This window comes from Suricata suricatta, chromosome 13, assembly GCF_006229205.1.
Source record: "Suricata suricatta isolate VVHF042 chromosome 13, meerkat_22Aug2017_6uvM2_HiC, whole genome shotgun sequence".
Classification (NCBI taxonomy): domain Eukaryota; kingdom Metazoa; phylum Chordata; class Mammalia; order Carnivora; family Herpestidae; genus Suricata; species Suricata suricatta.
Genome location: NC_043712.1, coordinates 13,714,069 through 13,727,779, shown reverse-complemented (window position 1 = coordinate 13,727,779; position 13,711 = coordinate 13,714,069). Strand labels below are relative to the sequence as shown.

Here is a 13,711-nt window from a genome sequence, read left to right as displayed (position 1 = left end):
TCGAAGAAACGAGAATCGTGGGAAACAGCTAGACGTCGTCCCAGGGACTGGAAACCACGCACGAGCCTGCCGGCCTGGGTGACCCTGACGGGGGCCTGCACAGAACCGCGTTTACCGCGTGTGGTGCCGCCCAACACTCGAGCCTGCTCGAGAACGCCACAAACCCACCAGAGGCGCGACTCCCCAGGCCTGGGTCCCGGCAGACGCTGGGCTCATCTTCAGACACCGGGGACCTTGCCACTGAACGTCCCTTTCTGCTTCCGCGGCCAGGAGCTGCCGGCCGCATCTTCGCCCCGTCCTCGGTACCGTGACGGGTGTCCCCACCTGCACCTCTCCTTACCCTGCCTGCTTCCATCTCACTACTCACCCTTTTTGTTCCTTGACCTTAATGCCTTTGTCTGTGCCTCTGATCTCATTTTTATGACTCTCCATAAACCTCTGAAAATGCTTCTGAAACATCAAAAGGAATAAATCACAATTTTTAAAGCTCCGAATAATAATACTTCAGAATACTTCAAATAGGGCATTCCTGTTTTGCTTCCCCAAATACACCATCCGCTCTCACACGCCTGTGCCGCCGCCGTCTCTACAACACCCTCCCTTGCTGTCTATTAACCTTCATTTAACGCCAGCTGCACTTCACAGGTCGCTGTCCCCAAGAGCCTCCTCTGGTCCTGCAGCACCCCCCGCCCCGTGCCCCCGGGGTACTTGTTCCTACCCCTGTCGGGGAACTGGCCCCACGCCTCGCCGAGGGTCTGCCCAGTGTCAAGGTGGCCGAACGCACGAACGGATCCCCTTCCTCCGTCAGGGCAGACGCAGAGGCCACTGCACGGTCTGCCTATTTGCTGGTTTGTTTCGGTCCGGAAGCAACGGCAGTGGCAGCTGATGAGTGAATCTAGTTCATTCAGGGGCCTGTTCAAGAACAAGCAGCCAAGACACGCAGGGCCGGGGGTCACACTCTGCCTCCGCATCTCCCACCACCCACCACGCTCCCCGGACCCCGCACAAGCCGGCGCCCTCACGCCCAGTGTTAAGACATTCATCGGGGATGGACACAACCAAATCCATAGCCCACGACCAGAAGGGAAGCAGAGGACCACCTCGAGGCAACGTGCGCACACACACATGGAGAGGGACCACGGCCACGTCACCTTGCCAGAAACATACGCGTGACTGACGTAGAAAAGGAGCCGTGGCCAGATGCTAGGAAGCACAGGGTCATGGTCACGTTCGCCTGAGGTAAGCATTCGGCGTGCACTGTGGTTGTTTAGGTCTGAAACAAGACAGCCCTTTGCTCTGGATTACTGCCCATCCCGCCCAGGCTTCTAGAGGAGGCTGTCAGTGAGGGGACCCACATGCGCACACTGCTGACAAAGAACAGGGGCGTGACCGATGCTGGGCGGGGCCCTTCCACACCCTGACCCTCTGGCCGTCCTGACGGGGCAACGGAGCGTGTGTGGCCTCCTTCCTCATGTGTAATAAACCGGGAATATGTGACCCCAGCAGAACGGGCAATGACGGTAAAACCACTTGGAACTGGAGGATGTGGATGCGAGAGGATGACACCCGCTCTCAGGGACAAAGATCCGGTCCCCGCAGCGGGGCCGGGAGGTCACGCTCTACCTCTGCTTTCAACACCACGCATCTGTTCCCCAGACTCCGAACAAGCCAGCGCCCTAACGTCCTACAAACGTAAGACATTCTCCCAGTCTCCCTGTCCCTCCAGCGCACTAGTTATTACCCAAGGCCTAAGTAGCTCAAGCCGGGTTTCGGCCACTGGCAGAAAAACCCCGCCCACCCCCAGGATGCTCAGCCCCGACCCCTGCTCTCACCGTCCCGCTCCCCTTCTTCCCGTCCCAAACACTCCCCACCTCCTCACACAGATGTGAGGGCGCCTGCCAACAGCAGCCCAAAATTCCTTCAGAAGCACCGAGGTTTACATGAGCAGGTGGATTACAGAGCCCCAATGTCCGACAGCAGAGGCTCAGACAGATAAATGACCGCATCTCTCCCTGATGTAATACTGCACAGCCACCTCCCATGTTCACCAAGAGTAGGCTAGGAGGGAAAAAAAAATTCCCAATTTTAGAGAGAGAGGTATGTGTGTGTGTGCATGTCTCCCATCCAAATCTACGGAGTGAACGTTTTTATCACGACCGTGAGGGAGGGAGGGGCTGAGCTACTTTAAACTAAGAGGAAGGATCCAGGGAAGGAGTAAGAACCATGAAAACGGCACCTCTGTCGAAGGACCATCGGGCCAGTCTCTGCCTTACCTCCTCCATGCGGCACCCTACTCGAACCCTACTCTTCTCGTTCGGCTCACGTCACCTCCTCCGAGAAGGCTTCCCGGCTACGCCATCCCACAGGCATCTTCTGCACTGACTATAAGCTACATTAATGAGCTCTGGACTTTCAGCTATTTTGCATCTTATCACATATATCATTCCATCTCCCTTTAGAAAAGATAAAACTTTCAGAGGCCATGGCTTATATTTCCACCAACACCTAAAGCAGAAACATCTGGTGCTCAGTAACACGCGGGGAACACATCTTTTAACGACATGCAGTTAACTGGGAGACTCCAAGGCCGCTGGTGGCAGCGTGAACTGGGCCAGCCCGCTGGATGAATGATTTGGCACCATGATTAACTAGTATAAAATGTTTGTAGCATCTGACCTAGTAAACTCATTCAAGTCCTAGGAATTTCAAGGGAAATCACCTTTACACCCAAAGATGGTTATCATGGCCTCATTGAAATAACCAAAATGGCGAGAGAACAGGAAATTATGAAGTAAAGCATGTGAAACCTGTTCAGAGAAGAGTATGCATCGTTCAGCACGACCCCTCTGGGCCCACACAGTACGGGGAGATGCCGGTGATAAAGTGAGGGGTCACAGAACCCAGAGCTGCACTCGGCCTCTGACTCGAGCAGGGGCCCAGCGACACCAGGGTCCAAAGGGTGACACTGAAAACCAGAAAGGTACTGTGTCAGGGTGGTGGAACTGTAGGGGGTGTTTTATTTTTCTAAACTTCCACTGCTGTTCCCTTGATGTTCATTAATATTTGTGTTAAAATACACAAGCATTTGTAGTTCAGTCGTCTTGTCAGTGTTGACATGAGGATTTCAAGCAGGGGATCCTGACGTCCGTGCCCACAGCAGCCCCTGGAGAACTAAACTAGTACCCATGGGCTCGCTCCCCTGTGAGAACCCCACTCTCATACTGCCCGCCTGACTCCTCTGCCTGCCCGGGGGTCCCATGCGGGCTATTCACTTGGCCAGAGTGTCACTGATCGCTCAGACTCAGACCCTACTCCATTGAACCCCGCCTACGCAGCTGGATGGGGCTCTCAAGACGCTGAATCCTTAAGTTTAAATATAACAGAAATTTTCAGGGCACCTGAGTGGCTCGGTGGGTTAAGCGTCTGACTCTTGATTTCGGCTCATGTCATAACCTCACAGTTCATGTGCTCAAGCCCTGCCTCAGGCTCCATGCTGACAGCACAGAGCCTGCTTGGGATTCTCTATGCCCCTCGCCCACTTTCTCACTCTGTCTCAAAAATAAATAAACTTTAAATATATATATAATAGAAATTTTCAAAGGTAAACTGTTTTATGCCTACCAAATTCAGATAGAATTTTTAACTTAATTTTTATTTGTTTTTCATTTTTGTTTAGTGTTTACTTACATTTGCAAGAGAGCGCATGAGCGAGGGAGGGGCAGAGAGAGGAAGACAGAATCCGAAGCAGGCTCCAGGCTCCAGCTCCAAGCTGTCAGCACAGAGCCCGACACAGGACTCGAACTCCTGAACCACGAGATCAGGACCTAAGCCAAAGTCGGACGCTTAACTGACTGGGCCACCCAGGTGCCCCCAGACAGAATTTTTTAAATGCTAACATCCAATGCTGAACAGATAGTCTTTAAAAAAGGATCACTCAGATACAGGGAAACTGGACATAACCATTCTGGGAAACAATCTGCATAACATCTATAAAATAATGGTAGAAGTATGTATACTCTCTGAGCCAGCAATGACGCCTCTATCAGGAGCCAATCAACGGAAAAGTATTTAGGTCCAAGGATGTTTGCTAACGCATTCGTTATAAGGCAAAAAAAAAAAAAGTCTAACAACCTAAATGTCCTACAACAAGGGAGTAAATAACGTGCAGCACATCCACATGATGAAACAGGACGCCTGGACCGAAAACACACACGCACAAAACATGTTCCTGGAGACCTCACCACGGGACAACACACCAACCAGAGAACACTGACAAAAGCAAAACGCAAAGCTATACTTTCAGCTTGATACCAATCGTGTGTGTGAGAGAGAGAGAGAGAGAGAGACAGAGAGACAGAGAGACAGAGAGAGGGACAGAGAGAGTTTCTAGATGATGAGATGAGGAGTGAAGTCTCTTCTTCTTTACATTTTCCAGATTGTTCCAAGTCTCCCACAAAGACCTCCCCCAAACCGGAAACTGCCGAAGAGCGGGCCCGCCCACGCCGCCGCGGCTCACGTGGATGGTGCGGTCGCCTCTGCTCCTCTCGAGAAGGGCCTCCTCCAAGTCCTTCTCCAGCCTCTCCCTGTCCTGCTGCAGGTCGCTCAGCTCCTGGGTCACCTTCCTCATGCCCCTACGCAGTCGGTGGTTCTCCTCACTCTTGCTGAGGTTTTCTGAGTGCAGCTGTGCCAACAGGGCGGCCTTTTCTAACAGAGCAGCCTCATAATCCTCGGACCCCTGCAAGAGGAGGGAGGGGGAGATGAGCGTGGGGCTCGGGGGAGGGGAGGAAGGAAAAGAAGACAATGGACACAGCCCCCAGGACCCAAAGCACAAATAATATGAAAACTGTGAAATAAGTAACACAGAATAATGATTATTACAAGACTAATGTTCAGGGGGGAAAGGCCACAACTGCGTAAAAAAAGGGGCGCCTGGGTAGCTCAGTCAGTTGAGTGTCCGGCTTTGGCTCAGGTCATGATCTCACGGTTTGTGGGTTCGAGCCCCATGTTGGCCTCTGTGCTGACAGCTAGCACAGAACCTGGAGCCTGCTTCAGAGTCTGTGCCTCCCTCTCTCTCTGACCCTCCCCTGCTCGTGCTGTCTTTTTCTCTCAAAAATAAATAAAAGACATTAAAAAAAAAATTTTTTAAGTTCTGTAGGTTTTTTTTTTTTTTTAAAGACTGCAAGGAAAAGCACAGAATGTTAACAAAAACTGGATTTGGGTGGGTACACAGAGCTGATTTCTTTCCTTCACTTCTTTCAAATGCTCCAGGGTTACTGAGAATGTTACTTTTATAAGGGTTTAAAAAAAGAAAGACAACTTCATCCAGTTGTTTTCACAAGGTAGGAAACGACGAGGGCCATGTGACAAGCAGAGACAGACGCCAGCTGCCAATGCTCCTGGAGTTTAGGGCAGCTCAGGCCCAAAGTCCTCTGCAGAGACAAAGTGGTCAGCAGGGCAGTCCCACGGCCACCCCGAGAAGCTGTAAATTCGGCAGAGTCCAAGGGCTACCTGTGCCCAGAGCATCTTTACTTCATGAATGCACAGTTTAGTAGAAAAGAAAATAGGGAGCCTGGGTGGCTCAGTTGGCTGAGTGTCCAACTTTAGCTCAGGTCGTGATCTCAGTTTGTGAGTTCCAGCCCCATATCGGGCTCTCTGCTATCAGTGCGGAATCTCTTTCTGATCCTCTGTTTCCCTCTCTCTCTGCCCCTCCCCTACTGGCAGTCATACACACTCTCTCTCAAAAATAAAATAAACATTAAAAAAAAAAGAAACATGATTATCAAGCGTTTGAAAAAATACTGTAGCTCACTGATAATCAAACAGAGCAAATGAAAACAAGGTTTCATTTAATGAGATTATTTTAATGAGAATACTCAGTGCTGGCAAACTTACTATGAAGCAATACAATATTAACTTCAAGAACTGACCAAGCATCCAGAAGCCAAGAAATCCATTGGCAGGAATGTAAATTGATGCAACTCCCTGTGGATGTACTAAAGATAGCACGTGTGTGTGCACAGGCTAAACGTGTTCACACTCATCCCAATGGTTCCATTCCCAGAACTCCATCTCATGGGAAGAATCCAAAACACAGCGTAAGAAAAACCCTTACGCACGTCATCCATCACAGATTTACTTTAGCAGGAAAAAATAAGAACCTAAATTGATAACGTGGGAATATTCCAAGTCACAACATTATATGAAAAAAAAAATAGAAGATTAAATTGTGAGTCCTTTAAAAAATAAAATCTATGCAGAGGAGAAAGCCAAGAAGGACAAACATCAAAATGTTAACAGTGGCTGGGTGATTTCCGGATTCCTTTTATTTTTTCCCTCTTTCTAGTCTCCTGAAGGAAAATTTGAAGCATATGTAATACTTATAATCAAGAGAAAAATAAACTTTTACTTTTTTAATCTGCTCTTCGGATTAGACTAGGGCTCACGATTAAAAGCTGTCAAGGTCACAAGTCAGACTGCAGAGTAAAGGGTCTGGTCCCAGCCTCTTGGCCTTCGGGGAAATGCCACTCCTCCACCACTGCTAGTTAAGTCCAAGTTGTTAGGAGAGGTGGGTGGGCTGCAACCACAGTTCATCCGGGAGCGGGGAGTGGAGGGGATGGGGGGGCTCTGCTGGTCCTGGGCCCCCAGGGCCCAGCCTTCTGGTCCAACACTTCCCCACTGCTATTCAGGACCCTGCAACAGAGACTGAGGGGGAGCCCCATTCACATTTCAAAGTGGGTTTTATAGAAATCTGTTTCACTTTCCTTTAAAATTAAAATTTTTAAAGAGTAGGAAACCTAGGTCACAAGACCCCCCCCCAAAAAAAGAACTGGGGGGGGGGATGCCTGGGTTGCTCAGTCAATTAAGCATCTGACTCTTGATTTCAGCTCAGGTCATGATCTCACCATTTCATGAATTCGAGCCCCGAGTCGGGCTCTGTGTGGAGAATGCTGGGGATTCTCTCTCTCCCTCTCTCTCTGCCTCTCCTCCACCGGTGCTGTCCCTCTCAAAATAAATAAACTTTTAAAAATAGTATTAGGGGCAATGCTTATTTAAATAAATACAAAAATAAAAGAAGATAAACAATGATGGGGAAAATGTTCATCTTGAACAATTTCCAGTCACCTTCTATTGAGCCCTGATTCCACAGGAGGAACTAAACCAAGCACTACTGAAAACCTCATGTCTCTAGTTCTCATATCAATCCTGCAAAGTACGTATTCAGTAACGTCCCTGCCTAAGTAACTCCAGCTCAGAACTGTTCAATGGTGAGCCTGTCGTCAGACCATAAATGATTCAAATGACTCCCAAGCCTGTGTTCTTCCCGCAGTACTGCGCTGCCCATTCCACTGCAGATTCCAATTAATACCAATAAACTAGCAAGAAGTAAAACAAGAAGACCAAATGCACGGAGGGGAAGGCTAGAGACAGGAATGCTAATTAGGAGCTTGTGAAACACAGGCCAGCAATGGTGATTAAAACACTAGTTACCACAGGGGCACCTGACTGGCACAGTTGGTTGAGTGTCCAACTCTTGATTTCAACTCAGGTCATGATCTCAGGGTAATGGGATCGAGCCCCGTGTCAGGCTCCTCGCTGAGTGAGGAACCTACTTAAGATTCTCTCTCTCTCTCTCTCTCTCTCTCTCTCTCCCTCTCTCTCTCTCTCTCTCTCCCCCCACCACCAGTAGTACTCTCCTGTTCTCTCTCTCAAAATTAAAAAATAATAGTTATTACAGAGTCATGAACGTGCTGTGGGTTACCGTGCAAATAACGCCAACAGAGCCTCTTTAAAAAATTCAAATTCACACTCCCATAATAAAGATACTTTCCATGTTCAGTTTTCCCTAAATGGCCCTTTGAGACACTTTTGGAGAGGTTTTTTTTTTTAGCTTTTTCTGCATGACACCCTGCTTTCGAATTCAATGCCATCAGCGAAGTGCTTAAAACAGGTGGCAAACATTTGGCACAATTAGACAGACACAGTCAGCAACTAAAGGCCAAATATCATATTAGACAAACCACACTTCCCCGCCCTGCAGGAACATGATGAGTTTAATAAAGAGAGAGTCTCAGAGCCCAGAGTTCAGAGACCAGTGACTCGGGAGAAGTTAATTTTCCTGAAGTTCAGTTTCCTTATTTGGGAAATCTCGATTTCACAGGATCATTGTGAAGATTAAATAAGATAAAATAGCACTTCCGGGAGTGCAGGGTAAATAAATCTAATTCCCCCTTGCCAGCACCTACTCCATTATATTTCATTCCCGATCAAGAGAGAATATGGAGAATTTCCTCTAAATGAAAAGCTATTTGCAGAACACCATTGGCAGAATCTGTAAAACTGACCAAAGTAACTACTCTACTTTTATGCTAGAAGATTACACTGCCCGCCTTCAGGATGCATTAACATTTACTGAGTTACTACCTGCACTCAGATACACTTTCTCATGTAATCCTAGTAAGGATTATGTGACCTCAGTGTGATTATCCGGATTTTACGACGGGTAAGCAGGCTGAGAGAGCTCAAATATCTCGCCAGAGGCTACAGACGCGGTGAAGAACAGAGACAAGATGCACATTCATGTCCTACCCCAGTAAAAACAATGTGGTACCTACGTACAGCGGACTGCATGCAACTGTTTCAAAAGGTAGTTTAAAAAGCCTAGGAACACACACACACACACACACACACACACGCACACACACACACACGAGTACATGTCAAACTGCTGAAATGTGAACAAGGTCCATACGTTTTTGCACCAGAGTCAATGTCTGGCTGCAATACTATTACTAAAGTTCTGGAAGAGGTCACCTTTGGGAAAACCAGAGAGAGCACACAGAAATCTACTGCACGTATATCTACAATGATTTAAAAATGAAAATTTTCAAAACGGATTGGGCAGAGCTATATATGCTGTCATGATAAGAATATTAAATGACAGAAGACTCTAGAACAAAACATGTATTATTTTTCAAAGGTTGTATGTATGTATATATGTATAAATACACATTGAAAGAGTCAAGATGTTAGTACCGAACATTGTTAGACATGAGTTTATTGGTGACATTAACCTCTTTCTGTGGTTTTAAGCACTTTATAAATTCCTACAATATGCAAGTTTACTGTTCTAGCTAAGCAGGCAGGAACAGTAAAGCTGCGGGTGTGCCCCACTCCTCCAAAGTTCACATTAGGCCGCTTCGCTTTTCCAAAAGACCTACAACAGTGCCAGCTCTCGAGAACCCAAAGAAATCAGAAGCGAATTTGCACTTTTATGAAAAAAGGTGCCAAGTCATACTCACAGAGAGAGCAATTTGGTGGTTGCCAGAGGAGAAAGGGGCGAAGAGATGGGCAAAACGGAAGAATGGGATTAATAAAAGGCACGAGCCTACAGTAGCAGAACGGGGCACAGGACAAAATGCACGGCACAGGGGACACGGTTAATAACGCTGTAACGACTGTGCGTGGTGACAGGTGGTAGCTGGATTTATCATGATCACGCTGCAGTACATATCAACATTGAATCACTATGTTTTACACCTGAAACTAATATTGCACGTCAACTACGGTTCAATAAGAAAAAAAATTTTTTAATAAAAATGGCATTCCATGTTCGTTTTGCAGTGAGCCCTTGTAGAGGCAGTGCGCACCCAGAGCGGTGAGGGCGGCCCCGACACGCACCTTCCCCGGGAGCTCCACTGAGCTCATGGAGACGCCGTAGCTCTGAATGGTGTCCTATGAGAATCTGTGCTCTATCTTCATCTATTCTTTGTATCTGTTAAGCAAACAGTGTCCTTAGATGTCAGGAAAGCCTAAAAAGAGAGGGGTTGTTTTTTGGGTCTGAGAATGCGCAAAACTGTTTCCATGTAAATTGCTGGTAATTGCTTCTTTGTTTTAGACCGTGTTGGCCTGAGAAGATTTTACAGGGAAGCTCTGCTTTTTGACAACAGAGGAGGTCCGCGTTCTAAGTGTGAAAAGAGGTATTTCTCACGGGTCTGGAGGCAGCGCCATGCAGGCCACATGGCACCCTGCACAGAGTCACACCTGTGATCAGAATTCAGGTCTGCGCGTGGAGGCGACTCCAAGAATTCCAATATCACTGCTGTCGTTTCAACACTGGACCTAATGCCAACCCTGTGAACCTGGGCCATTCCACTCATGCTGCAAGTCGTGAGTAGTTCAAACCACATGGCACCCCCACAAGGTCCCAACAGGTGAAAGAAAACGCATTTTCAAGTGTCTGTGCAACATGCAAAAACTGTGAACCTCATAACGAAACAGCCCGTACCAACATACTGCATGCCTTTACTCACACACACCCAATCAGAATAGTGGCAAGAACACAGATTTTGGAGTCAGACTTGAGTTCAAGTCCTGACAACCTGCCAAGCCAGTAAACGTGCTTCCTTCGTGGGTAAGGATTCAAGGGCACACTTGGAACAGCCAAGCAGGCACCCAGAACCAGAGGACTTCCAGCAGTCTGTGATGTCTGTATCTTTTAAGACAAGAAACCCGGCCAGCAATGTAAATGACAAGACCCCAAAACTCATTCTGAGAGTGTCCCTCAGTTAGGACAGGGAGTTATGAAACTAATAAATGTATGTGATAAATCTGGGTAACATTTTTTTCATTTTTTTCCCTACGTTTATGACTTTGAGGGAGAGCAAGCATGAGTGGGGTGGAGCAGAGAGAAGGGGAGGGAAAGAATCAGAAGCAGGCTCCGCGCACTGTCACATGGAGCCCGATGTGGGGCTCAATCTCACGAACCGCAATAGTGTGACCTGAGCTGAAATCAAGCGTCTACTGATTAACCAACTGAACCACTCAGGGGCCCCAATCCGGGTAACATTTTAATGTACAACACTACTCTCTTACCTTCAAGGCTCAACGTAACAAGTCAAATAACAATTATAAGGATGCCTATCTGGTCCCTCAGTTTGTGAACTGCCGACATATTCTTCTCTTCTCAAGCAGTGGGAAGTATCAATGATTTTCCTAAGAATTCAGCTTTTAAAACGTGTTCTTTTCAGAGTCGGGCATGGGGTGGAACCTCCGTGTACAGTCTCAGCTCCATTTCATCAACCAAATGGTGGGAGACGGAAAATCTGAGATTCCAAAGGCAAACATATGCCTCTGCCTCTAGTGCACCATGATTTAAACCAAATTACTTCAATTAGTCTTACCTGTGAACCAGAAAGCTGCAAAAGATAAGAATGTGGGCCATGAATCTTCGGGATCAAGCAGTCTTAAGTTAGATTTAACTTCTAACTTCTACGTGATAACCAAAAATAACGTGCGGGGAGGTGGCAGGGAGGGCTTTACGCAGCGTGGTCTTTCCTGACTCATTATTAGTAACAGAGATACACTGTATCAGGAAACTAGAAACATGGGAAGAAAATATTAAAATATTGGAAAACACAGAACTAAAATCAGCCAGGACGAGGGAACATCACGGAGATGACTGGCAGGAGTCCTTAGAGTACAATCCCGGGAGGAAAAAAGGAGAAGAGGCAGGTCAAATCATCAAGACACGGAAGTGATACCTGGCAGAGCGCTGCTGGACTACAGAGGCCAGGTGAGGGGGCGGGGCTTGGGGGAGAGGAGGCCAGGTGACAAGCTTGCGGGGGAGACTGGCTCTGGGGCAAACCCCAGCTCTCTCCCCTGCCGCCTCTGGGACCCGGTGCGGGTTACCTGACTCTCTGAACGTGGATGTTCACAGCGCCCACTGCCCCGTCTGCTGTCCCGATCCCTCGAGCTAATCCAGAGAGAGCACTTGGCACAGGGCGTAGGTGTCACTATTTAAGTCCCGGCTCTGCCACTTTCGAGCTGTGTGACAGTGAATGGCGGCACACCTTCCCTGAGCTTCAAGAACCCCACGCATACCGGGGGGTGATGACTGCCGTCCCCGCAGGGCTGGGAAGGCCAGTTGAGGTGACCACTCATCTGGCACCACCCACCGCTGGCACAGTCCCAACTGCGGGGGCAGCTGTCGGCATTGGCGACATCATACTGAGGAGGCGCGGGAGAGGCCTCCAGAGCTGGGAGAGAGCGTCCTTCCATTAGACTGAGAACGCCGTCACTGCGGCCCCTGGGAGTTTTCCCCGGTGCCTTTCAGCTGCCAAGTCCTGACCTCCCCGGGAATAAGGACCAAGCAGACGCCACTTCAACCACCGTGAACGCTTACCTGGAATGTCTGTGCCGGTGCTTGCTGGGGGACCTCTGTGGCTTTGGCAAAGGCAGCACCGAGCTCCTGGATTTCAGCATTAAGGTCTTCCACCTGGGTAAGAACGACAGCGGCCAAGTGTGCACGGGGACTCTCTCTCCTGTGTGCACAACTCAAGTGCTCTCCCTGCTGACCTAATCAAGGGCTTTGTAGTTAGGAAGGACGTCAAGTCAGAAAGGCAGGGCTTCTCCTTTGGCCATTTAAGAGCTAGATGACCTAATCTCTCTGAGACTCAACTCCCGAGACTAGAAAATGAGGACGCAACGACTCACCCACGTCTGGCATTACTGGGCTAAATGGAGGGATGGGTACTGGGCCTAAAACCATGCCTGATGGAGACAAAGCGCGACTATCATTGGTGTCCGTAGAGATGACCTAGCCAACAATCTGGCCTGGCCATTTCACGATCTCACATCCTCTGTGACCTTCCCCTGTACCCCGGTCAGCAGTGATGCCACATGCTGGACTTCGCCAGCGCCCAGAACTGCCCCTCCGCTGGTCCCACTACATCCTGAAGGTCTCCAACTCCAGCGGGGCCCCGAACCCCCACATCATGCAATGATATAAACTACAACTACTATCAGATGAGCCCAGGCTCTGCCACACGTGACACTGGCGATCACTCAAACTCCGCCCTCATCACCTTCCTCAGCGCTCCACTTGCCGGTCAGCACTCCTGCAGCCATTCCTGGCTCCTTTGTGCGTTTCTCTCCCCGTCCCTGAAATGCTGTTGCCCTCCCGTGGCCCTGTCCTCAGCCCTGTTCTCGCCCTGCCACACACTCCCTAGACAGGTGGACCCACTCTTGGAGTTTTAACGCACACCTGAGCTCTCTCCGCGCTTGAGAACTGCGTGCCCACCTGCCTCTGGACCCACCTAGATGGGCCACGAGCTCCCCAAAGTCCGTGCTCTCTGAGCAGACGCATCACCCCCATCGCCACACGCATCCCCCCCACAAGCCGTTTCCTATGCTGTCCACTGAATCGGTGGTCCTGCCTCACCCAGTCATGCCAGCCGGACACCTGGAAGTCACCCTCCACTGCCTCTCCTCTCGAGTCCTACATCTCCTCAGCAAACCTCCCCAAATTCACTTCTAACTTCTAATTATTCCTGGTTATTTCTGATCTCATTTCCTGAATAAGCCCCGCCCCTCCACCCCCATCTAGCAGTGACCGCCGCTCTAACTCCACCCTTCCGGGCTCTCACCCCCGCTACCTAGGCCTCCCAGCCTCCATTCCCTCCCTCCCACAACGCTCTCTCCAGACACAGGCTGAGACTCCGCCAAAGTGCAAACGTAGTCATACCACTCTGGCTTAGAGCCTTCAGTGGCACGCCAGCCACGCAGCCCAAAATGACTACTTCCGGCCCCCCTCCCCCCACTGCTGGCCCCGTGCAACCTCACCAGCTCCTTCTTGGCCTCACTTCAGTGCTGCACCTGGTGCGCTGACCACCTCAAAATGCTTTTGGTTCCACGACACCCATCAGGCTCCTTC

General features: G+C 49.3%; 1 protein-coding gene across 5 annotated transcripts in view; it reads right to left on the bottom strand.

The window, feature by feature from the left end:
* Window positions 1-13,711, bottom strand: part of CDK5RAP2 (CDK5 regulatory subunit associated protein 2) — a 167,532-nt gene that overhangs the window by 105,728 nt on the left and 48,093 nt on the right. For 4 of the 5 annotated variants that reach the window (XM_029919480.1, XM_029919482.1, XM_029919481.1 and 1 more), the window contains 2 exons: window positions 12,182-12,274; window positions 4,517-4,735 (listed from right to left, as the gene is read on the bottom strand). In XM_029919480.1, coding sequence (XP_029775340.1) covers window positions 4,517-4,735; window positions 12,182-12,274 — 312 coding nt within the window. The remainder of the gene's footprint in view (window positions 1-4,516; window positions 4,736-12,181; window positions 12,275-13,711) is intronic. The other variant, XM_029919484.1, reaches the window with a different exon arrangement.